Raw genomic sequence first — 26574 nt, 5'->3', positions numbered from 1 at the left:
GTAAAATGAAGCACAGAACTGTAGATAGAGAGATGCTGAATGACACACATTTGGCTGTCAATAAGCCTTCAATAACAACCATAATAAAACATTGTCAAATGGTCTTTCACACATAGAAGAAATTCTGATTGCATGTACCGGTTATTAGTGGCACCAAAGTTGGTGTCCAGTCACTCATGAATGTGACAGGAATTGAAAATGAGGGCAGCAAAGCAAAAGCTGAAATGGTTAATTCTGTTTCCAAATATTCCTTTACAAGGAAAATTACCCCAGTTTAACCCTCACACCACTGAAAATATGAGTGAAATAAGTGTTAGTGTCACTGGCATTGAGAAACAGCTGAAATCATTAAAACTGAACAAAGCTCCAGAGCTGATGAAAACACTATCAGACTCTATACTGAAATTGCAGCTAAGTTAGGCCCTCTTCTGACTATAATCTATCATAGAACACTGTAACAAAAAATGGTGCCCAGTAGTTGGGTGAAAATGCAGGCCACACCTATTTACAAGAAGCATAGTAGAAGTGATCCACAAAACTACAGTGTAACATCCTTAACATAGATTTGTTTTAGAATCTTAGAACATATTCTGACCTCAAACATAATGAGGTACCTCTAACACAATGACCTCCTCCATGCCAACCAGCATGGATTCCGAAAACATCAATCATGTGAAAACCAACTCATACTGTTCTCATGTGACATATTGAAAGCTTTGGATCAAGAATGTCGGGTAGATGCAGTTTTTCTTGATTTCCGAAAAGGACTTGACTCAGTATCACATTTATGCCTAAACTCTACAGCATGGTCACATGGAATGTCAAGTGAAACTTGTGACTGGACTGAGGATTTTTTGGTAGGGAGGACGCAGCATGTTATCTTGTATGGAGAGTCATTGTCAAATGTGCACTTTGGATGTGCCCCAGGGAAATGTGTTAGGACCCTTGCTGCTCATGCTGTATATATTCATGACTTTGTGCACAATATTAATAGTAACATCAGACATTTTGAATATGATGAAGTTATCCACAATGAAGTACTGTCTGAAAGAAGCTGCATAAATATTCAGTGAGATCTTGATAAGATTTCAAAGTGGTGCAAAAGTTGGTAACTTGTTTTAAATTTTCAAGAATGTAAAATTGTGCACTCACAAAATGAAAAAAAAAAACAACATAGTATTATATGACTATAATATTAATAAGTCACAGTAGGAACAGGCCTACTCATATAAATATCTGGTCATAACACTTTGTAGGGATATGAAATGGAATTATCACATGGGGTCAGTCATGGGTAAAGCAGGTGGTAGACTTCAGTTTATTGGTAGAATACTGAGGAAATGCAATCTGTCCGCAAAGGAGACTGCTTACAAAACACTCATGCAACCTTTTCTAGAATATTGCTCGAGAGTGTGGGACTGGTGCAAAACAGGAGTAACAGGGGATATTGAACATATGCAGAGAAGTGCAGCACGAATGATCAGAGGCTTGTCTGATCCATGGGAGAGTGTCACAGAGACGCTGATGAAACTAAAATGGCAAATTCTTGATGACAGACATACCGTAAACTATCCCAAGCCAACCTACTTTCAAAAACTGCTTTAAATGATGATTTTAGGATTATGCTACAATCCCTTATGTATCATATAGGTATAATGATGAGAAAATTAGATTAATTACAGCATACACAGAGGCATTCAAATGATCATTCTTCCTGTGCTGCATATGTGAATGGAATGGGAAGAAACCCTAATGACTGGTACAATGAGATGTCCATCTTCCATAATTTCACAGTGGTTTGCAGAGTATAGATGTATATGTTTGGAATAAGAGTATCTTTTATAAACTGTATTGAAAAGATCATAAAGAGATAACGCATTTAATGATGAAAACTGGACATAAACTAGAGATAAAAAACATCTGCAAAGCTGGTGACAGTTGCTTTATTAGACTTTATTCATTGTAAGTACACAATTAGTTTGTCATTTTTCTCAAACACTGGCTTTCTAAATTTACAAAGCAGTGTTTCAGAAGAACAAAGTTGCCTCTCTTCAAAAGATTCCACTTAAATTCTATGAAAATATGTTTCAGAAGAACAAAGTTGCCTCTCTTCAAAAGATTCCACTTAAATTCTATGAAAATATGTTTCAGAAGAACAAAGTTGCCTCTCTTCAAAAGATTCCACTTAAATTCTATGAAAATATGTACTAGACCTGTTCTGATTTGCAACATATCTAGTGATGTGTTCCTCAATCTGACTGATGTTTACTGTCATGCATATTTAATAATGACTAACATGCAGAATCAGTACTCTACAATTGGTTACACTAGCATCCAGTATGCAATTCCTTTTAAAGATGTGCTATATTTTTCCCAGAACCCTACCAATGAAACTAAGTCCTGCACTTCTCTTTCAAATACTGGTTTCACATGTTCATACCATTTCATTTTGTCTCAACATTATTGCTTTTAAGTATTTAAGCACTGTGGCAGGCTAGAGAAATTCATTACAGAATATTATAACTGTTTTCAGTATGGAATTATGTCATTTTGTCAAGGGAGTTATCTTGCATTTATTTAGGTTTTGATAGTTGCCAGTCAGTACACCAAGTAGAAATACTGTTCTGTGTTTTCTTACAATCATCCAGTGACAGTCCTTTCTAACAGACAACATCAGTCAATACTCTAAAATTGCTGCTGACTTTATCTGAGAAATCTTTTATATGTACTGAGTTACTGGTGTTCCTATAAGGGGCAGTCAAATAAAAACAAGACAGATGGAAAAAGTCGTTAAACTGTTTAATACTTCAAAAGTAATTGCCATAACTGTTAATACATCCATCCCAATGTGATATAAGATAGTCAGTGCCTTTATGGAAAAACATTCGCAGTTGCCTATGGAACCACAATCAGGAATGCATCTCTTCGCCTGAAGTAAATTGATGGCAATGAATGTCTTTCTTCAGGGTTCCATGGAAATTGCATGGAGAAAGATCAGGACTGTATGGAGGATATGTAGGGCTTCCCAGCAAAACATTTGCAGTGTAGTTGAAACAACCTTGGCAACATGTGAGCTGGCATTATCCTGCAACATAATAATGCTGTCTTCTGACCTGCTGCTCATTGACTTCCTGGGACACAGCGCCACAAATAACACACTGCAGGCACTATGCAAAAATTAAAGCATTCCATCAAGTCCAAACGCCTGGAAATGTTGACAGACAGCTTCATTCTGTTGTAGGATAATGCCCACCAACATGTTGCCATGGCTGTTTCAAATACACTGCAGATATTTCACCCTTATACATCCTTCATACAGTCCCGATCTCTCTCCATGCAATTTCCATATTTTTGGAGCCCTGAAGAACGATATTTGTGGCCATCAATTTGCTTCAGATGAGGAGCTGCACACCTGTATACAGTCACGGTTCTGTAGGCAATCACAAGCATTTTTCCACAAAGATGCTGACCACCGTGTCCACATCAGGTAAACGTATTAACAGTTATAATGATTACTTATGAAATAATATGCACTTTACTCACTTTTCTCCACCTGTCTCATTTTCCTTTGGCTGCCTCTTATATTTTGCCTTTTTGAATACACCTGATGTTACCATCAATTTTGTTGAATATCTACATCTACATGGTTACTCTGCAATTCACACGTAAGTGCCCCTAGCAGAGGATTCATCAAACCATTTTCATACTACTTCTCTACCATTCCACTCTCAAATGGCACGTGGGAAAAAGGAACACCTAAATCTTTCCGTTCAAGCTCTGATTTCTCTTATTTTATTATGATGATCATTTCTCCCTACATAGATGGGTGTCAACAAAATATTTTCGCATTCAAAAGAGAAAGTTGGTGATTGAAGTTTCGTGAATAGGTCTTGCTGCAAAGAAAACTGCCTTTGTTTCAGTGACTGCCACCCCAACTCACGTATCATATCAGTGACACTCTCACCCCTATTGCACAATAACACGAAACAAGCTGCCCTTCTTTGCACTTTTTCGATGTCCTCCATCATCCCTATCTGGTAAGGATTCCGTAACGCGCAGCAGTATTCCAGCAGAGGATGTACAAGTGTAATGTAGGCTGTCTCTTTAGAGGATTTGTCCCATCTTCTAAGTGTTCTACCAACAAAGCGCAGTCTTTGTTTCGCCTTCCCCACAATATTATGACCTCGCACTTTTCTTTGTTTGGTGCAAGTTGCCACTTTTTGTACCATACAGTAATTTCTCTCTAGATCATTTTGTAATTGGAATTGATCGTCTGATTATTTTACTAGACGGTAAATTACAGTGTCATCTGTAAACAATCTGAGGGGGCTGCTCAGATTATCATCTATATCATTTATGTACATCAGGAACAGCAGAGGGCCTATGACATTACCTTGTGGAATTCCAGATATCACTTCTGTTCTACTCCATGATTTACCATCTATCACTATGAACTGTGACCTCTCTGAGAGGAAATCACGAATCCAGTCACACAACTGAGACGATACTCCATATGCATTCAATTTGATTAATAGTTGCTTGTGAGGAACTGTATCAAAAGCCTTCTGGAAATATAGGAATATGGAATCGATCTAAGATCCCTTGTTCACAGCACTCATTACTTCATGGGAATAAAGAGCTAGCTGTCCCATGTTATGTACTAGGTTCTGATAGAAAATTCAGTGAGAAAGAGAGATAGTTGTGAAGATTTGCTATGTAACTGTACAACTATGCTGGTTATCAGTTAACAATGTGCTACAGTCTGTAATGCTTTTCAGAAATTTAGGACGATGGAATATTTGAAAGATTTGTGTGATGCTGATTCTTTGGAGCAGCTTCTGTTTCTTCAGGTTTGTCATAATATTCAAGCATAGAATATACTCTAAGATTTTAAAAACTCCTGACATGTTCAGCAAGATGTCAAGGAGGACATGGAGACACATATATCTTTGTGTAAGGCGTGATGTACATACAGATCCAGCAGTTACATAGTTTTTATATGTAAGTACCCAATATATAATATAATGTTTTGACCTCGGGCCACAGGGACTTCTTGCCACTGTCTCACAGTTTGAGTATAATGATCAAGGCAGTTCTATCTTACATTATCATAACTAGAGAATTAGCGTCTACATTCTCTGAAGATAAACTTCAAAGTTAAGTATAATAAAACATGTTTACTGCTGTAATCAATGTTTATTAAACATTTTACTTACAAAAGTGTTTCATCAGGATCCATCAAAGGTGAAACAGCAGCACAAAGAGCATCAGCATTTGCCAAAAGTACTTTACTCACAACACCAGCACCACTTACATCTGCAAAAAATGAAACAGTGTACATTAGGAAACAGAAAAAATGGAACAGAATGTTAAGTACGAGTAAGTAATGCTAAATTCTCCTCAATATAAACAAAACAGTGCTTTTGATGGACACACTGCTGAATAACTATCATAATTATCAATCACATGTGACAGTATTACACCATTACTGACATACAGATGTACAAATCACAAGCTTTATGTATCTTGCCCTTGGAATATTTTTTTTCTTTCTTTTTCCATTAGTATCAACAAAAGAAGTATATTTCAATGATATTTAATGGAAGCTGAAGGTGAATTGTGGAGAAAGGACTACAGACTTTTATCTGATAGTACAGCTTATATGTAACACTTTAATGATTCATATAATATGACCAAGAAATTGATTCTGAGAACAATAAACATAAATAATTACATTATTATATGAGAAATTCATAGGAGAGGATACCCCTTCCCACCCTCTCATCCCCAAAATAGAATTATGATTTTTGCAAATTGATCCTGCCTCCAGACAGACAGATATATCAATTTAAAGAAATCCAGAAAGTAATGGATATTGTCTGTAGCAAGTGTATAAAGAGGCACTTGGTGTGAATTCTCATAACTATTTCTCTTTTGTCATTATTTTCTTTGGATCTGAAAATACCAGATGGCTCTGGGTTTAAAAAGCTCCCAGCAGAATTGTACCTTTCATTCACAAAGATTTCCTTGTGTTATCAGACAATGTTGAAAACTACTGAATGTGAAACATAAATTATTCATATGAACCTAAACATTATCTGCATGGCAGCAAAATATTATGTGCCAATCTCATACAAACTATCCTTTCTCAGTTAAGCACACTGTAAATAGCAGAAACCTATTATAAAGTGGTAGTATTCGTATGTTTGGTCATTAATAAGCACCATATTTTTCAATAATTTTGGGTTTTATTTTGTTGAAGATTGTGCTTAAATTCCTCCACCTCTCCCTTTTCCACAAAACTAATAGGAGATCTGCCCCCACCCACTCTCCTAGCACAGATCCTGCGTATGCTCTTGGGCATAGATAATATGTATGGTAGCCCTAGAAATAAGAGAGTAAAATAGTTAATACTATGTTGTAGGAGAGGAAGCAGGTGGCATTTTATAACTTACATTACAATATTTGCTTTCTTTTTCTCTTCTGTAATAACTGGAATCCAATTCATGGAGACTGTTCTATCTTCCCAACTTCTGGTGCATTGTGGCAGTTGCTTCTGATTTAAATTGAACCAATCAGTTGCTTCCTTAAATATGAAGTTTTTGCATACCAATAGTCTCTTTCTTATTTCTACACTTTATGCACCTTTCTTGAAGCATAGTTCAGATTTGCTTGTGTTTTCATAGTATTCTATTTATCATCTAAACTTCTTTAACTCAGTTTTTCCTGAGAGAATTTTGACTTGATCTCTGTTATCAACATATGAATAGCTGTTTTCCTTTTCCAGCAAATGCTATCTTATTGGTTTAATTTTCCCCTTTTTCTTCCCCTTATAAAGGGAAACTCTTGTTGCAAAATGTCATTATGCATCTACTGCTATTTGAAGTCATCTTTTCAAATTAGAACTTCAATTACATGTAAATAGAAAAAACAAACACTCAGCTCATCAAGTTGTGCCAGAAGCACCTAACAAACAGTCATAAAAAATAATAATAATAAACTAACATGTCAGAACTGGGAGTTCACTTGACAAAATATGCAGAATGGGGTTGGAGGCAACAACACTAAAAAGAAATAACCAAGAAAAATCACTTCAAGCCATGAACACAGAGGTAGGATGAGAGAAAAATCAACAGTGAAATGTTAGCAACAGATGAAGTCCGAATACACTAGAGCTAGAGGGGTGGCAATGAGGACAACTGCAAGCAAGAGACATATGATGACTAGACTAAGAATAACAAGCCTTATGAGATGTAAATGGATAGTAACAATTAAAACTGAACGATGGAGCAACGAGCAGAGAAGATGCAGACAAGGAAAGAAAAGTCCAAGAACGCTGCAAAATTCTCCCTTCCAGCAGCAGAACTTCATAGATGGAAACTTCCTCTTCACCATTATCTTGATCCCTCCTCCCATAAAGGTTCAACTCTATGTTAATCACTTCTGCAGCTATTAAGAAGTCCTCCCAAACACTTAAACACCTCAGCTCCATGAAAAAGATTTGCAATGATCCAGAATTCTTAAATTTCTATCATAGATACAAAAAGATCTATAGGAAGGTGCTGACTGCTGCAAAAAAAGCCATTTAATGACAAAATAACATATAATGCAGAGAATAAATGCAAAGCAGTCTATGATGTTATAAAAAAGGAAATGGGGAGAGGCAAACAAACACAGAATAACATACTTCTAAGGGAAGTTGCTACTCACCATATGACGGAGATGCTGAGGCGCGATAGGCACAATAAAAAGATTGACACAATCATAGCGTTCAGCCATTAAGGCCTTTTTTTTTATTGTGCCTATCATGACTCAGCATCTTCGCTATATGGTGAGTAGCAACTTTCTTCTCTTGTACTGTTACATTCCATCCTGGATTTTCCATTGTTTGATACTTCAAAGGGAGGGGGATGAAGTAATAAAGGATCCACAGCAATTGGAAAACTATGTAAACGAGCATTTTTCAAGTAATGCAAAGAAGTTACAGCAAAAATTGCCCCAAACAAATACAACACCTGTAAATAACGTTGCACTAAATACAATGATGGTATTTCCAACCACAGAGAATGAAGTTAGTACAACAATTCAAAAACTAAAAAATAAAAAGTCTTTAGGCTTAGATGAAGTACCAATGTGTGTACTGAAACAATGCATAGTGATTAGACAAGGTCCCTTAACAAATATAATAAATGGATCCTTCACATAGGGACATTTCCAGAGCAGTTAATACAGGCAAGAATTGTATCTTTCCTTAAGAAAGGTAATGCAGAAGACATAGAAAATTACCGGCCCATTTCCCTGCTGTCAGCATTCTCAAAAATAATAGAAGCAATTATGAAAGACAGATTAATGAATTACCTGAATAAATACAATCATTTAAGTGAATCACAGTTTGGTTTCCGAAGTGGCAAAAAATACGGAGTCAGCCATAGTAGAATTCACAAAAGTTGTACTTGATCCTGTTGATAAAGATGAGTCTGCCACAGGCATATTTTTGGATCTTTCTAAGGCGTTTGATATAGTCAACCACATGATTCTATTAAATAAATTAGAAGCATTAGGAATAAGAGGGGTAGCTAATGACTGGTTTCAATCATACCTAACAGATAGGATACAAAGAGTAGAGATAACACATACTTCAAATAGATCTAAACATTTAGTAAAACACTTATCAGAACCAAAATACATTAATATAGTGGTTCCACAAGGTAGCATATTAGGACCAATATTGCTCCTGATATACATCAATGAATTTCCCAGTAGTGTTACTCATGGTGAAAAAAATCCTCTTCGTTGATGACAGCAATATTATACTCACTGAGAAAACAAGAGAACTCCTTGCCAAGAAAGCAAATGAAACTCTCAAAGAAGTTTATGATTGGCCAATAAGTAATAAAGTGACAATGAACATAAAGAAAGCTAATGCCATGAATTTCAGTTTGAAGAGGAAAAATGACAATGTGAAATTAAATGTAGATGGCACTCCTATAGACTGTGTAACAAATGCAAAATTTCTAGGAATCAATATTGATTCTCAGTTGAAGTGGTGTGAACACACAAAGGTACTTGCAAACAATGTCATCAGCATGTTATGCCGTTAGAATCCTATCATCGGTGTGTAACATGCAGTGTCTTTTAGTTACATATTATTCATATGTACACTCAATTCTTAGCTATGGAATTCTTTTTTGGGAAACAAATGCACAAAATATGAACACAATTTTCAAACTCCAGAAAAGAGCCATAAGAATAATAACCAAAAATACTAGTCGAGCTCATTGTAAAGATCTGTTCAGAACACTGGGGATTTTAACAGCTCCATGTAAATACATTTACCACTCAGTTGTACACATCAAAAATAACATTGGTAATTACTGCACAAACAGGTCTGTCCATGACCATGCAGCAAGAGATAGACTCAACTTACATTTACCAAGAAAAAATAAACATAAAACTCAAAACAGCATTTTCTACCGAGGAATAAAACTGTACAATAAATTACCAAAAGAGATTAAAGAAATTGCCAAAATACACTTATTTAAAAAGGCAGCTAAAAAGTACATGTTATGCAATACATTTTATACACTGAAGGATTACTTAGCTAAAACAGAGTAGGGGTTTGATAAAAAATGTTATACAAATAAATAATAATAATAATGATTATAAAATATCCAACATTCCACATAACACCTTCACTTTATGTTTTTTTCCTTCTTTTTTCCTTTCTAGAAATACTTACCCCCAAGCTATGCATAGCACAATACAAACACCTCTTCCACATCTCACTCATTATGGAGGGATGCTGACTGAGTTTTTCAGGATAGCACATGGGAAGCTGCGGTACAGAAAATGGCCCAGAGATCACCAGTGTGTGTGTGTGTGTGTGTGTGTGTGTGTGTGTGTGTGAAGTGTTATGAAACAATGTGTGTATAGTGTGTGCAGTGACTGACAGTGAGATATGAGTGAACAATGTGGCATTACATTATTTAATAAGTTATTTGTAAAAAAAGTATTATATACCAGGAGTAAAGCTAATGATTGTCTCTAACTAGAAGTCTGTAAATATGTGTATATGAGTTAGCTTATTTTAAACTGACCTAAATTTGTAAATACTTTGACATGTCCTGTTGTTGTTGTTGTTGTGGTCTTCAGTCCTGAGACTGGTTTGATGCAACTCTCCATGCTACTCTATCCTGTGCAAGCTTCTTCATCTCCCAATACCTACTGCAGCCTACATCCTTCTGAATCTGCTTAGTGTATTCATCTCTTGGTCTCCCTCTTCGATTTTTACCCTCCACGCTGCCCTCCAATACTAAATTGGTGATCCCTCGATGTCTCAGAACATGTCCTACCAACCGATCCCTTCTTCTAGTCAAGTTGTGCCACAAGCTCCTCTTCTCCCCAATTCTATTCAATACCTCCTCATTAGTTATGTGATCTGCCCATATAATCTTCAGCATTCTTCTGTAGCACCACATTTTGAAAGCTTCTATTCTCTTCTTGTCTAAGCTATTTATCGTCCATGTGTCCTATATCCTTGTAAAAAGAGATCTACTGATGAATAAAGCTACTACTACTACATCCTGTCATCCTTCCCCACACATCCATCACCACCATCATTTTTCATCTATTTTTCTTTCACATCTCTTTGAAAAGCTTGGCTTGTAAAAATTCTTTCTGGTGAGATGCAAGGGAAAGAAGTATTCTAAAATAAATACAAACATAAATCAATCTAATTTGTTTTTCTGGCAAAGAGAAGATGCTTGAGTAAGGTGGTCAAATACACTGATCTCATGCTCATCCGCTGACTTTACAGCTGAAAAGCAGTTCCACACAATCTCACAAACAGTGCAAAAAAGAGGTACCAAAACATATTTGAAGTAATTTTTCATAGGCAAGAAGTAGCTACTCTTATTTGATTTGGTTTCTGAATAACTAGATGTTATGTGTTTTAAATTAATAACTGAACAACAGATAGAAAACTATATACAAAAATATATTTATTCTGAAAATTTGTAAATTGAAGATAATATGAAGTTCTTACTGTCTGGTACTTACTTGGCCACATGGGGAGACGAACAAGTGGATTGATGATGGGAAGGCGTCTGTTGCTTTTTGGAGTGTCCTCAGGTTCCTTCGAAAATGCATCTGATTTCATAAACAAAGAACCACTAGAAATTCTGCGAGTAGCTGCTGGTGAGCAACGAGTGCCTCCAAATGCTGAGGCTGCTGATACTGAAAAAGGAAATTAAATAATAGATCTCAATCTACATTGACAAATCTCCAATCCTGTCTAAAATACAGAATGTACAAGTTACTATGAACACCAAGGAGAAGAAATCATAGCAGTACTGTGATTCTTCGACTTCACCCAGCATAATTCATTGCAAAATAGTTCATGGGTGAATGGCAATGTTTAGTGGGCCCATTGAACACTGACACCCAGCCATTCACCCAGGAACTATTTCATTCATTCAATACTAAACAACATTAATTATCTGAACTGTGTAATTATGAGCAAGATTATCAATGAAACAGTATGTGACTGGCAAATTTCACACCAAATAACTAATTAAGCAGTTAAGCTTCAGCAACTTGAACCCTTATCACATTGGAATTATTCTAACAAGGATGTAACAGAATGCTTAATATCCTTGCCAACAGCCAACATTCATAGTGACTCAGAGGTGCTGTAGACTGTGGTCGACAACAGCAATGGGGCAGGGCAGGCAGCTGTGATTCAGCCTAGTCAGTCTGTTGTGTGAGGTACTATCAATCGTGCCATTCTGCATTTCACCCCTTCATTGTACATAGACTTTCTTGTCCTTGTATTTGGCTTTCATTTAATATACTACTCTCAACAAACTTGGCTTTGTTTATAGCTCACACATTTGTGTCAGAAGCAGACAGAAAAGTGGTGATAAGGTCTTACCCTTTCATGCTTTCAGTAACATGATTGCACCCAGTGCCAGTGTCATGGATCACTTTCTGGAACTTTGGTAGCAACAGTAGCAATACCAGGAACTATACAGCAACAGCAAGAAAAGCAAGTGGCTGTCCTGCAGCAACAATGTCAGTTGGTGGTCACGGCTACAATGCCACCATCATTCACTGCCTTCAACAAGTCTTCTGAGAGCAGGGAAGTCTCCCTCAGTCACTTTGAGTTAAGATGTTTTGTTTATAGCACAGTGATTTGTCTTTCAATGCTCTCAGTGCTCTGTTAAGGCTATAATTTGTTCACTGTTATAAACAACATGGGTTACTGAGTTTTGTATGTGGAATCACTGATTGGGATGTGCCTTGCCTGCCAATAGGAAAGTTTCAGCAAAAGCTTTGACCATGTCCAATCCTAGTCTCAGTGAGTTGCTTCACATTGTTAAAAAATTTCGAGATTGCACCTGTAGCTCAACATTCTTTCACAAATGAAAGCTATGTATCCACAATCAGTTCATCGCTATCATGAGCAGCAGTCAGCGGATGAGTCCAACTCATCATCATCCTTTTGCATCTTTAAGTTTCACTTGATTTTACTGGTATCTGTATTGTTGGCATCTTGTGAGAGAAATAAGTACATCAAACATTCTGCTCCTCCCTCACCATTGAGTGAACTTTTGTGTAATATTTTCTGTACTGGTCATAAACATCCTTCTATTGTTGACAATGTGATGTGCTTCATGTGAGTTAAGAAACTTCAGTCCTACCCTGACAGAGGTACCTGGCATTCCACAAGAAACTGTCTGCACCTTGAAATGGATTGTTGGGGGCCTGTGGCAAAGAAGGGCACCTCACAGCAGTGTGTCAACAGGTGATCTGTTGTTTGCAAGCTCAGCCACGGCACAGGGACAGCACAGTGGTCCACATCATCACAGCTGCACACCAGACAATTCTCCTCGCACTGTGGAAGCTTACATTGTCCACGAAATTCCAGCTGGACACTGGCACTGCCGTGTCCTTAATCAATGGGGACACATATTAGCAGCTTGGCTTTCATTTGCTGTGAAGGAGCTGAAACCAGATCATGCCATAGTAGAACTGTCACTGGCAGCTAAGTATATTAAAAAAAAAGTTATATTAACCTTCTTAGTTCAACACTCTACTACTGCTGCAAACATTTTCAGCTTAGATGTCTTTACCAGTTTCATATCAAAACAGTTGACCAAGTCAATTTACTGTCCAAAACAGTTCCTTTTTCTGACCTGTACACACTATGAAATTCATACAATGAGCTCTTTGAACCAATGTTAGGATGAGCCCATAATTGTACCGCTCACATCTCTATGAAGTGTTCTCACTTACTTATTCAACTGACGATCAGGAACCTTGCATTTCATGTGCAAGTCTTACAAGATGCCTCCAGCAGATCCCGTCCAGTGCAGCTCCCATCCTGCTTCTAGTGAATCCTCGTTGTCAAAGGTGTTTCCATAGTCCATCCTCCCATCTTGTTCATTGTCTTTCTCAGGGACACTTTCCCTCCGGCGTTCCTAGCAACACTACTTTTGGAACAGAATCATCTGTCATTCTCACAACATGTCTGTCCATTGTAGTGACTTAACATTTGCTTTTAGTACAATATTACGCTTGCTCATCATAGCATATATTTTTTTTTATTTTTCAGTCCCCTTTACTGTGTTTCTTCCTTCATTGGCACAAAAATCCTCATGATCCTTCTCTCAAAAACCATCAGTATTTCTCTATTGCTCTTGGTGGCATTTAGCATTTCTATGCAATATAACAGCACTGGGGTCATTATTGCATCATATGTCTTCATTTTAACTTTAATTGAGATTACGTTTGATTTCTTGACTGGTTTTAGGCTGTTATATGATCTGGAAGCATTAACAATTTTTTGGTTTACTTCGCTGGAGATTATTCCTCCAGTCGAAGCATGATACCAAATATTTAAAGTTCTAAACCATCTTCAACTTCACCTCTCCTATCTGTAAATCCTCAGGCACACTGTGGTTCATCCTACTTAGTTCCATCAACTCTGTCTTTTCTGGGTTTATTCACAACCACTCCTTCCCTGCACTATTACTTAGGTCCTCCATTGTTTTTGTCATTTTTTTCTCTTGACTCCGACATAGCTGTCATATTGTCTGTATATGTTAGCATCTGCAGATTTCCATTCAGATTGATGTCCTTTACCACTCTTTTCATCTAGACCACAACTTTTTCAAAGAAAAGGTTAAATAATATGGATGACAATGCGTGATCTTGTCGTACTCCAGTTTGTACCTCCACTTCCCTTGACTTTCCTCCTTGATATCTTACTTAAGCTTTTGTCTCTGTTGTACGCACTTTTAGCAGGTTCATTAGTTTCTCATGTAGTCAAAACTCCCTAAGAATGTTGTACAGGATCACTCTATGGATACTACTGTATGCTTCTGAAAACTACAAATTTTGTGGATACTGGTCTGTTAAATTCCTTATATTTTTCCCATGCCTGTCTCACAGTAAATATATGACCAATTGTTGATTTTCCTGGCCTGACACCCGCTTATCGCTTATCAAGGATAAGACTTTGTAGCTCATTTTTAACAGTGAGATCCCTCTATAAGTATTACAGGTTCGTTTCCTTTTCTTCTTATGGAGTGGAACAATGATAGCTAGCTTAAATTCTCTTGGTAGCTCTTCCTCCTTCTGTATAGTTCTAGCTAGTCTGGTCAACTCTTTAATGAGATCCCTAGCTTTCTCCTTGGTCGTCTCTGCTGTTATTTGATATTCTCCTGGCACCTTCCTCTTCTTCAGACTATTTATTGCCTTTCTCACATCCTCTTCAATAATGTCAACTGTTTCATAGTTGTTTTCTTGTTCTGTTTGCTGCAACATCTCTTCTGGGTCTTCAGCATTTAATAGACTAGCGAAGTATTCTGTCAATTTTTCTATGATAATTTCTTTGTCAAGTTTCATCTGTATATCTATATTGTTAGCGACTAGTGACTTGCCTGTTCTTCCACGTCTCACTTGCTTGATATTTTGGAACATTTGACTACTGTTACTTTTTTGACCTGCCTACTCATTTTTTTATTTTATTTTATTTTTTTTATTTTTAAAGGAAGGAAGTCAGATATATTCTTTTCTGTCATGAGTACTCTTGTCTCTTATTGCACTTTGAAGTATTCTTCATGACTGTTTTCACTGTTTATGTTGTTTATCCATATTTCTCTTGTTTTCCTTCTTGCTTTTACTGCTTACTCACATGTTTGATTTAGCCTGTTTCTTTTCTTCTTTTTCTTTTCACCTGTCATGTTCTTTTCTGCATCTATCGCTCCTTCATTTATTCTGGTCCACATCATATCAACATCCACCTATTTGCCATTCTGTTCCTTATTCCTCACAGCTACAGGGAGTTTTTGCACTCTCTCAGTCTGATACAGGTTAGCTACATCAAATGTTGTGTTGCTGTTGCTCATTTGTTTCCTCCATTACTGCATCTGTAGTTTTACCTTCTAACAAATACAAAGTAATCCATGTCCCCATCTGCTCCTCTGTATGACCACACACCTTCTATGGTTTTCTGCCTCATGTCTACTACTAGGTGGTGAAGCTATCAGCAGCTCAAAAATGTAGAGCTCACCTGCTACTACTTCGGTTAAAGAGGCTATTCAAGAGAACCTTGCCTGGCTTCAGGGCCAAGACATCATCTCTCTGGCTTCAACCAGTTAATGGGTGATGCAAATGGTTCTTCTCAGAAAATCTAACAGGTCTTAATGAATTTGTGGTGATTTTAAGTCCATTATAAACACCCAATCTAACACTGATCTCTGTCCTGTGCCTCGCCTGGAGGATTTGGCCAGGGGCCACAATGCACGGTGCCAGCTGCTACTCTTACATATGCTGTTCGGTTTCTACAGGTATATTTGCTTACCATTTGTGTTTCTGGGATTGCTAGTGCACCTGCCATTTTACAAAAGTATTTAGAACAACTGAGTGAAGGTGTTTTGCACTGTCTTAAGTATTTGAGTGATATCATTGTTATGGGGTTGATACATCTGGAACACAACAGAACCTCAAATCGCTTCTCAATGGTCAATGGCTCCAGGAAAAAGGCTTAAGCTTCAATTGGAAAAGTGCAGTTTCTTCACCTCCAATATGAAATAATTGCTGCACACTCTTAGTCATAAGGGTATCACATTCAAATGTGGCCACATCATTGTGATTACTAATGTGCTGACCCCTACTCAGCTTAAACAGTTGGAGCTGTTCCTGAGTAAAATCATGTATTACATTAAGTTTATCCCCCAATTGGTGCAAATTGCAAACCCTCTAAATCATTTGCACAAGAAAGGCATCAAATTTTTGGGACAGCTCCTTGTCAGCAAGCTTTCATCACCTTCAGGACAATATCAAGTTGGCACTTGTCTCATGCCATATGCCTGCCATTGACACTCACAATGGATTTGTCCCAGTAAGGAATTGTGTCAGTTTTGTGCTACACAGATGGTTCTGAACAGCCAATTGCCATCACATACAAGACAGAAATTATAAACTGAGAAGAAGACTTCAGCGATCATTTATGGGGCAATAAATTTCAGAAAATTTCATCACCTGTTGATTGACCATAAACCATTTATTTCACTGTTCAGGCATTGTTCTAAGCTCCAGGAAAGGACTGTGCAGTGTCTTCAGTGCTGGGAGTCGTTTTTAAGTGAGTATTACAATGAAATCCACTTTCACCCAATGCCCAACACACCAATGCAGATGCCCTGTTCCGCCTCCCTCTCTGTCCTGACAGAGAATTTGATCACCAAGAAAAAGTTTGTTTAGCCCTGGACCAACATTAACAACAAATGCAGGTTGAAGTCCTGCTGAACACACGCGATGTAGCCATGGTGTCATCCTGCAGAAAGTTATAGCTATGGTAAAGAACGAGTGGCCAGAGGATGTTTGCAGTCAGGCCAACCCAGTCTTTTGAAATTATATTGGGTTGGAATACAGGCTCAGTATCACCACAAAGGGTTTCTAAACATTGGCTACAGAGGACTCTGACTGCAGCACTGTCATTCTGCACCTGCTCCATCCCACATTCTCCAATTCCTTCATGCTTCACTTTAGGGGAAGGTGTGCACAAAGGCAAGCAGAATGCCGTATTTACTCGAATCTAAGCCGCACTTTTTTCCGGTTTTTGTAATCCAAAAAACCGCCTGCGGCTTAGAATCGAGTGCAAAGCAAGCGGAAGTTCTTAAAAATGTCGGTGGGTGCCGCCACAACTTAGTTCTGCCGTCGAATATATGTAGCGCTACACAGGCATGCTTTGTTGGGTGCTGTTTGTAGGCACAAAGATAAATACTGGCGCCAAAACCTCTGCGTCAGTAAATAAATTAAAAAAAAAAAGGTGGAAGACAAGCTTTTTTTCTCCGCGCTGAGTTTCGACCACTGCATTTTCATACATTGTCCAACGAAGTAAATACTAATTCCGTATTGTTCGTCTTCGAATGTAGCAACATTTCAATGTACTACGAAAACCTGACTGGCAAGAATGTTTGGGATGTTTGTCAATATGGCCAACTCTACGTTCTGAATTTTTTCCTATCTGTGAGAAGAGATGGTTGCTAATACGAACTTTTATAAATTGTGAATCACATGCAGTATTCTCGTCACCATACGAATAATACGAATATAAACATTTTGCCATGTATTGTTTCGTGTTTGCTACTATCTCATTTAAATCACGTCTGCGTAATAAACCACAAAACTAGAGTGAGACAACAGCAAACGCGGAAGAATATACATATCATGTCATGTGTATATTCGTATTATTCTTATGCTAAACAGTGATACAGCCAGAAATGAAGCGAGGCAATTGCCTAGATTTTTAAATCTAAGATGACTCTAATTTCTGGACAGAATGTAATGTACTAAAGAGGCACCTGCAAAGATTTTCAAACGGAGAAAAATTTTCACTAAACTCTCGTTCAGAACATCTTCTATCATACGCAGTCTATTATTTGGTTCTTGTTAATCATTATCAAAGAAAGCAGCAGTGCAAGTAACAACAAGTAGCAGTCTCTTGCCATTGTTTCGCTAATGAGACGATTCCTCTCTCTCTCTTTTTCTTTTTTTTTATTTGTAAGCGGCGGTAGCGCGCTCAAAAGCAAGCCATGCCGCGATCGGCGACAGGCCGCAAATACGCAGTATCAGAGTACGACAAACAATGCATGACACAGTACAGTAATGCATTTTCAGCGTAGAGTGACGTAAACACCTATAACAAAGAAAACTGCGCTTATCAGATCAAAGAAAAATAAGCGATCAATTCAAACCAGACGAAGCACGTGAAAAAGGAAGGGTACCCGTATAAATACGGACGGAGCGCCTGACGCATAGCAATGGCTACCTGGTAAAGCTTAACTGCTAAGCTTACGACTCGAACCAAACTACTGTAGCTGTATCGTCATTCATTCGACCTAAATTGTCTCATATTACAGTGGACCAACTTTGTTTCGATTTGGAGATGCTGCCTAAAACTTTTCTCTCCCCTTGAATTTCGAGTCTCAAATTTCAGGTGCGGCTTAGATTCGGGAAATTTTTTTTCCTTGATTTCGAGTCTCATTTTTCAGGTGCGGCTTAGATTCGAGTGCGGCTTAGACTCGAGTAAATACGGTGCTTATATATCTCTTGCTCAAGATCCGTCCTCCATGTAAAAGAAAACACGCTTTCATGGGCTCAAGCAGAAATAAGAACAATCAAGAACTGGTGCCAACAAAAGTCAAGGGACACCAAAGTCTGTCAGATGGCAGGAACTTGCGAAGTTTTTATGCTGGATTAAAGAAATATATGGGCCTGTTCATTCCTTGTCAGAAACCTTGAAAGCCGCCAACAGTACAACCATCCTCATGACAGTCAACATATCTTGAATCACTTGAAAGAGTATTTTACGTCACTCCTGAACTGTAATTCTACTGTTGCTATGACTTTCTTGAACATGTCCCACAACAGCTAACACAATGTTGTATGACAGTCCCACTGACGTTTCATGAATTCAGCAAGGCTCTACAAAGTATGAAACTGAGAAAGGCACATGGACCTGACAATATCCCAATGGAGATCATTCAGATTGGTGGATTGCCTCTAAACACCAGATTCTTCTTTCTGCTTCCTCTAATTTGGGAAACCCATAAGGTACCAGCTAATATGTGGAACTCCACAATTGTTACCATCTTCAAAAAAGGTGATTGAGCATTGCTAATTGGTATGGCATATAAAATGAAGGTACTAGCACAGCTCCTGGAACTGTCTTACTGGATTTCAATACATTTGTTTCCAGCACATCTTTGGAACAAGTATATCACTTCCTCTACCTAGGAAGTACATTTTCAACTAATTGCTCAGCAAAAAAAGGTGTGGAGGAACAGTATACATGCTGCATATGTTGCTTTTGGATGTCTCCTGCATTGGGTCTTCCTGAATAAAGATCTGACACTATACACTAAAGTGATGATGTGTTGAGCCGTTGTTTCTATCCTGCTCTATGGTTACGAAACCTGGACACTATATCACTATGATCTTAAGAAACTAGAATAATTCAATCAACAGAATCTTAGACACACAATGAACATCAAATGGGATGACTTCGTGTCAAACACTACTGTTCCTGAGAAGGAAAAGATGTATAGTATAGAAACCACCATTATTAGACTGCGGATGTTAGGTAAAAACGTGTTTTGTTCCTGAGTTCCTATTTGCATAAAAAATTGTACTTATGCATTTCATGACTGTTTACACTTAATAGTGTTAATTCTATAGGACCTAAAAAAGTCTATTTCAACATTAGTGCCTATTTTTGCATATTTCGGCTTTAATATCCTAAAAAGTGCCTATTTCATCATATAAGACAGGGGCTCCAAGTTCTTCCACACTATATGACAGATGTAAAAAAATATTTTCTGCCCAGCGTGCAGCAAGGTGGCTAGTTGATATGCGCTCATGCTTCGTATTTGCCTAACACTTTGGTCTTTTTTTATTTTTTTATATCGCTATCCCTGTTAATACCAAATACTCTTTGGTTCAAATGGTTCAAATAGCTCTGAGCACTATGCCACTTAACTTCTGAGGTCATCAGTCGCCTAGAACTTAGAACTAATTAAACCTAACTAACCTAAGGACATCACACACATCCATGCCTGAGGCAGGATTCGAACCTGCGACCGTAGCGGTCGCTCGGTTCCAGACTGTAGCGCCCAGAACCGGACGGCCACTACGGCTGGCCAAATACTCTTTATAGGTGTTTTATTATTCATATGTAAAAAATAGATCACGGATCTTTAGGTTAAAACCTATTTTTTTTCCTAAGCTCCAATTTGCGTATAAGCTGGTACTTACGCGTTTCATGACTAACTGAACTGAATACCGTTAGTTCTATAGGACCTAAAATTGCATATTTTGACGTTGACACCTAATTTTGCTTACTTCGGCATCAAAATCCTAAAAAGTACCTATTTCGTTAATCTGACAGAGTTCTTGTGTTTCCAAAGATTAGAAAAAGGAAGTAAACTTAGGGCTTTACGTCTCGTCGAAGGTCGTTAGACACTGTTTACAATTCCTTTGCTTGCCTTACTACCAACAGCACTCGGCACGGTTGAATGGTCATCCATCCGAGTACACGCTGAGCGCGACAGTGCTTAACTTTGGTGAGCGAATGGGAACCGGTCAAAGATTTGAGTCACACATTAGAATCGAACGGGACAGTAGCAAATGTTATGTTTGAAAATATTTCGTTCGTAGGATTCTGGCCAGCTGTGTATTCTCGCAAAGAAACGGTTTCATAGGCCTTAAGCTGAGCACAGATTAAAAAATCACAACGTTAATCGTAGACGCCCACTACAGCTAAATTACTGCCCTTCGCGCATTTTCTCGCTGCTGTCTACAGGCAGTCCTATCAAACTACTCTGTTTCGTGAAAGGTATTACACGTGAATTTTCCGGTTCGAAAAATAATCTGCCAGTAGTGAGATGTTTTCATCTGAAGCACTGGTAGATTCCATTTGCTTGTTCAGAAGGGGCGGCCATCTGTCTGGTGCCATATGACCAGCAACGAGTACGGTACATTCCGTACCGCTCCCATGCAGCGCAGTTAAAAAAAAAAAAATACAGGTCATCTTTCACTTTTTCCCAGCGAAAACAAATCAGTACATTGTGTAGCGACCGACGTGTTAAGTGTTACTGACGTACTGATGTTCTAAGTGCAAAATAAATTCTAGTTTCTGTGTGAGAATACTACGCCATGCCGAAAACAGCTAGTTCAAAGTCTATTCATATAAGGCAGTGGCTGCAAGATTTTCCGCATTATACAACAGATGGGAAAATTAATTTCTGCCAAGCATGCAAGAAGGAGGTTAGTTGATGTTTTTCTTAGACTTCTTATTTTCCTGTCACTTAGGATTTTTTTTTATCGCTATCGCTGCATATATGATAGCAGCGTTTCAAGTATTAAAAGTATTCTACCCATTCATGCTGCACGTAACTTGTGTAGTGCATGGGATCAACTGCATAGCAGAGCAAGTAAGGCCACAATTTCCTAAAGTAAATAAATTAATATTTATGGTGAAGAAAATTTTTGTTAAGGCACCATCAAGAATACAGGCATTCAAAGAACAGCTTCCAGATGTCCCATTGCCGCCAGAGCCTGTTGTCACCCGCTGGGGCATGTGGCTGATAGCAGCAGAATACTATAGTACGCATCTCTCAGCTGTCCAGAAGGTGGTTGAAAATATACCGGAGGATGCTGCATCCGTAACTGCAGCAATGGAGTTACTCAAACATTCTTCTTTAAAACGGGACTTATATTAGGGCACACTACACATTTATGGCAAGAATAATTGCACAATTAGAAGGCTCAGGGAGAACTATCTACGACAATATTTCTTTGCTTGAAGAAGTCAAAATGAAAATTAATGAAGCGTCAGGTGAAGGAGGGGAAAAAGTACGGGCAAAAATGCAAACGGTTTTGCAGAAGAACACTGGCCTGAAGGAGTTGTGTGCAGCTGCCGACATACTTAGTGGAAAATCCAGCACTCCTGACAGCAGCATTCCTGTCCAACATGTGCCGAAAATGAAGTACGCCCCTTTCACATCTGTTGATGTAGAACGTTCTTTTTCAGCGTATAAATTGATTCTGACTGACAAGCGCCACAGTTTTTCACTAGAAAACCTAGAAAAGATTTTGGTTATTTATTGTGAAGCCAACTATGGTCAGAATATGTGAAACTACGAATCTATTAATTAAACCATTGCCACATCTTTTTTACGGAGATCTTTATCTTGCAGGAACTCAAAAATATTTGAAGTTATGTTCAACATTAATGTTGTAGATTGCTATGCTCTGTAACTGTGCAAATATTCATGCTCCTTGTTTTAATGACTAATAAGATGTTCATACTGTCAACACTGTGTATTTTAATTTATTTTTATTTTTTCTGCATCATTTTTATTAGAGTCTATTTTAGGTTTTATATAGCCTAAATGAACTACTGAAGGAGCCTATTTTAGGTGCCTAAAACACACTTTTTTATGACCTAAAAATCCGTGGTCTAACCATTATTGACCACTAACTCAGATGGATTTGTCATTTTCAGTGAATGAGCAACAATAGACTTCCTAAACAAATTTCATATAGTGAAGTGAGTGCAAGCAGAAGGCCCCATAGTGCTCCTCTGAAGTGTTATATGGAGCAATTTAAGAAGAACCTGAAGCGTCTAAACCATGACCCAAGCATCTGGTACACTGCAGCAGGAGATCATAAACATTAGTGCACAACTACTTCAGCTTCTGTCTTACATTTTGGGCAGGAATGTTGGAGGCAGGAATATGAAAAACATCAGAGATGCAAACTTCAACAGGCCCAGCCACACCCTTCATCTTCTTTTTTTTTTGTTATGTGGCCACATGTTTCACACCAGGATTGGTCGGATAAACCATCAAAGGCATCTCCACAGCTGAGCTGTGATGCAATACTGGAAATGCAGGAGAAAAATGAAAACTTGGATACTTGTATCAGCCGGTGACATTACCATGAAGGCTACTGGCTCAGCACTGATGCTGACCATGAATGGATGTGCCACTCCTGTCATGCCTGCTACCTCAACCAGGCAGTCCCTATGCAACAATTTTTGCCATGGTCCCACCTTGACCACCCATGGGAGGGTCCACATTGGTTCTACTGAGCCATTTTAGAGAGCTATATGGCTGCTACTGGTGGATTCCCTCTTGAACTTCCCTTATGTGGTGCAGGTGCCATCTATTGCCACCCTTCCTACCATCTGTGCTCCAAGGGAGTGCCATGCTTCCTGGTGTCAGGTAATGAGCCCCAATTTACATCAACACAGTTCCAGCCCTCCTTTCACCATAACTGTCTTGGATGCCTGACTGTCACCCTCTTTTATCCAACCTCCAACATGGAAGCTGAGCGGATTGTAAAACACAGATGTCGAAGGACTCGCAGACATCATCTATCAAGGAAGCCCTGCACAGCTTTGCTGTTTCATTAGTTATTTGGTGTCAACTTCCCTGGTCATATACATTCAAAATATGTTATTCATAATCTTTGGCCACAAATATTTAAAAGTTCAGGTAATTGATTTTGTTCAGTGATGAACATCTTGAGCTCTATTGTTGTACAGCTCTGAATATGTTAATCACTGACTGGATATAATTGTCTGGACTTTTATAAAACTGTGCTCAAAGATTATGAATAAAGCAGTTTGAATATTCTCTGAATTACTGGCAACTATGGTAATTCATTTAAAGCATAATATGTCATTTGGTAATTGGATGTAATACATTTTCCAGCTGGGTGCATGCTGGCCATTTACAAATGTCTCCTGTACCTATATTTGCATTTTTTAGTTTCAAAACATACCACAGTGCCATTTGAGAATTCCAGATTGTATGAGGGTGGTTTGAAAAGTTCTCAGAATCACACCAAGATGTGTCACTACTCCAGAAATCATTGTAAAAGTGCACAAAATGGTCATGGAGAATCGCTGACTGAAAGTGCATGAAATTGCTCACGCTTGCCATATGTCATCTGAAAGGGTATATCACATTTTAACTGAAGAATTAGAAATGAAAAAAAATTGTCTGCAAGATGTGTGTCGTGACTCTTGACACTGGATCAACGCGCGCCTGCAAACATGTGCTGTTGCCATGATAAAATTACACAAACTAAGGTACGAAATGTTGCCACACCCGCCTTATTCACCTGATATGGCTCTGTCAGACTTCCATCCCTTCCCAAAACTGAAAATTTTTCTTGGTGGACAAAGATTCACTTCAAACAAAGACCTGATAGCCGGAGTTGACAACTATTTTGCAGGCCTGGAGGAAACTCATTTTCGAGATGGAATCAAGGCACTGGAACATCATTGGACCAATTGTATTAATCTACGAGACTAAATTGAAAAATAAAATAAAAAATTCAGTGATGCAAGTACTTTTTTTTCTATTCCGTTGTGAGATGTTTTCAAACCACCCTTGTAAAAGGACAGGAATTTGAAAATCTGAGAGACCATTTTTTAATGAAATGTACTAAAACAGGTTGTATACAGGAATAAGAAAAAGATATTCCTGGATTTCCTAGTTAAAAAACACACTTTTCACTGGGTGAAAATGCACTTTTTCAGTGTGGAAATACGCTATTTCCAGAGTGAAAGCACATTTTTCCTGTGTTAAGTGACAATATACTTTCCCTCAGAAATGTAAAACGTGTCGGCATAGAACTTCCCAGCAACCACAGCAAAACACAAGGCATTTTGGAAAGATCTTTAATGTGTGGCAACATGTAAACTGCATATTTTGGTATTACAAAAGTATAAATATGAATTCACAAAATACAGTGGGGTAGTTCCAAACACAGAATACCAAAATTAAGGAGCTGCAATGCCCATGCTATGATACGGAAGCAGAGACCGTAATAGTGCTCCGAGTGGCCTGTGGGGCAATAGTATGTATTCTTGCTTTGCAAAATATGACTACTAGATGACATTTTATCAAATAAAGCTAAGTTTTTACATATAATACTGGTCGCAAAAATTTTTCCTGTTTTCTTCCAAGAGTATGGTTAAATTGCAGCATATGAATAATTCTGACAAGCATGATCGTAAATTTAACTGCCATGCACTGAACATTTTGTGGGTTACCTGGATGGATACATGTTCCGTCGAGCACTTCGACTTTTTCACAGAAAAGCTGGTTATGTGTAAAATTGCTAAAGAACTCACCTTTCACTTTATTTTTGAAGGATAATTATACTTTTTGCCATCATTATTTCATAATTTGTAATCTATGAAAGAACTAAAATAAATACGAAAAAATTAAACTTTAAGACTGGTCTTATTTAGCGTGTGTTATCGTTTAAGATCAATCAAATATGAAAGTACTGGTAAAATTTTTAATGATAGCATAAATGGCTGTTCCTCTGGAACTGAAATTTTCCTAAGCGTCTGGTCCTTAAAGTGTTATGTTTTGAATGAGAGTGAAATGTTTCATGATTTAAGAAATTCATCACGCATTCTCATGCATAACATAATTCGTCTTGTGCAAAAGGAAATTCACTTTGATAGTAATGCTTCTCGAAACACCACTTGCAATATTTTCCTGTGACCTGTTAAAAATGTAAAGAATTGTGATGTCACTTTCACCAAAAGCAGTTTGTTGTTAGAGTCCACACAGAATATGGTGGCCGATATACAGTGACCAATTTTTGTTCAAAGCGCTTGGGGAGTTCATTTGTTTGTTTGGAAGCAAAGGCTGACACTGTCTGCCACCTTTCAGCTGGTCAGCAAAGACAGAATTGAAGTGCATGCCTTGCAACCTTTCTCAAATGATTTTACAGAAATTATTCAGTAAAAAATTTCATTTTTGCTTTACTTGTAGCTTTATATGTCAGCTTCATAATAACATGACCATCATTTTGTTATTTGTCATAGGTATTGTGATATTTACATGGAAGTAAGACACTGTGTGTAACTCAAAAAAGTGTGCACGGGAAACAGGACTCACTATGATTTTTTTGTTTGGTGCATATTACATGTTATGTTGCTGCATATGAAGAATTTTTCTTTAGACTTGGGTGAGGATCTCTATCTGTCACCAATCTCGAGAAAAATGATCTGATGTAGCACACTCATATGCAATCATGCCGTGCCAGCAATAAAGCCCGAGTTAAATATCCACAACACTTCATAAACAGTTTGAGAGGTCAAAATGAGATTTTGGAAAATGACAGCTCACAAGGAGGAGAGTATTTTGTTATATGGTTAATATGCAAAAACAAGATGATCTATCATTTTTACCCACTAATTACAAACTCTTTCAGTGAAAGAATACAATATTTAAGAGCCTTCGCTTGCTGGTGAAACGACTTATGCTATGGGTTTTGGTGCAACGTAAGTGAAGACATTGTTTATTTTATACCGAGAATGTGTTTCTTCACAAGATACTGATCTTACTTTTCTTCAGTTCCTCACTTAACAAACTTAATAAACCACTGTTTCAGTATTCCCTGACAACTGCATCTGCACAACATGTTACTGAGGTGACACCGTGTAAACTCCATTGAGTTTTGGCAAAATAAGCA

General features: G+C 37.9%; 1 protein-coding gene across 1 annotated transcript in view; it reads right to left on the bottom strand.

The window, feature by feature from the left end:
• LOC126456962 (diacylglycerol kinase eta-like) overlaps positions 1-26574 on the bottom strand; it is a 537414-nt gene that overhangs the window by 135754 nt on the left and 375086 nt on the right. The window contains exons 15-16 of the mRNA XM_050092898.1: positions 11059-11235; positions 5217-5316 (exon numbers count right to left, since the gene is read on the bottom strand). Of these exons, the coding sequence (XP_049948855.1) occupies positions 5217-5316; positions 11059-11235 (277 nt within the window). The remainder of the gene's footprint in view (positions 1-5216; positions 5317-11058; positions 11236-26574) is intronic.

Source organism: Schistocerca serialis, chromosome 2 (assembly GCF_023864345.2).
Source record: "Schistocerca serialis cubense isolate TAMUIC-IGC-003099 chromosome 2, iqSchSeri2.2, whole genome shotgun sequence".
Taxonomy (NCBI): Eukaryota; Metazoa; Arthropoda; class Insecta; order Orthoptera; family Acrididae; genus Schistocerca; species Schistocerca serialis.
The sequence above is the reverse complement of the archived record's forward strand: the minus strand, read 5'-3'. Positions and strand labels throughout refer to the sequence as shown.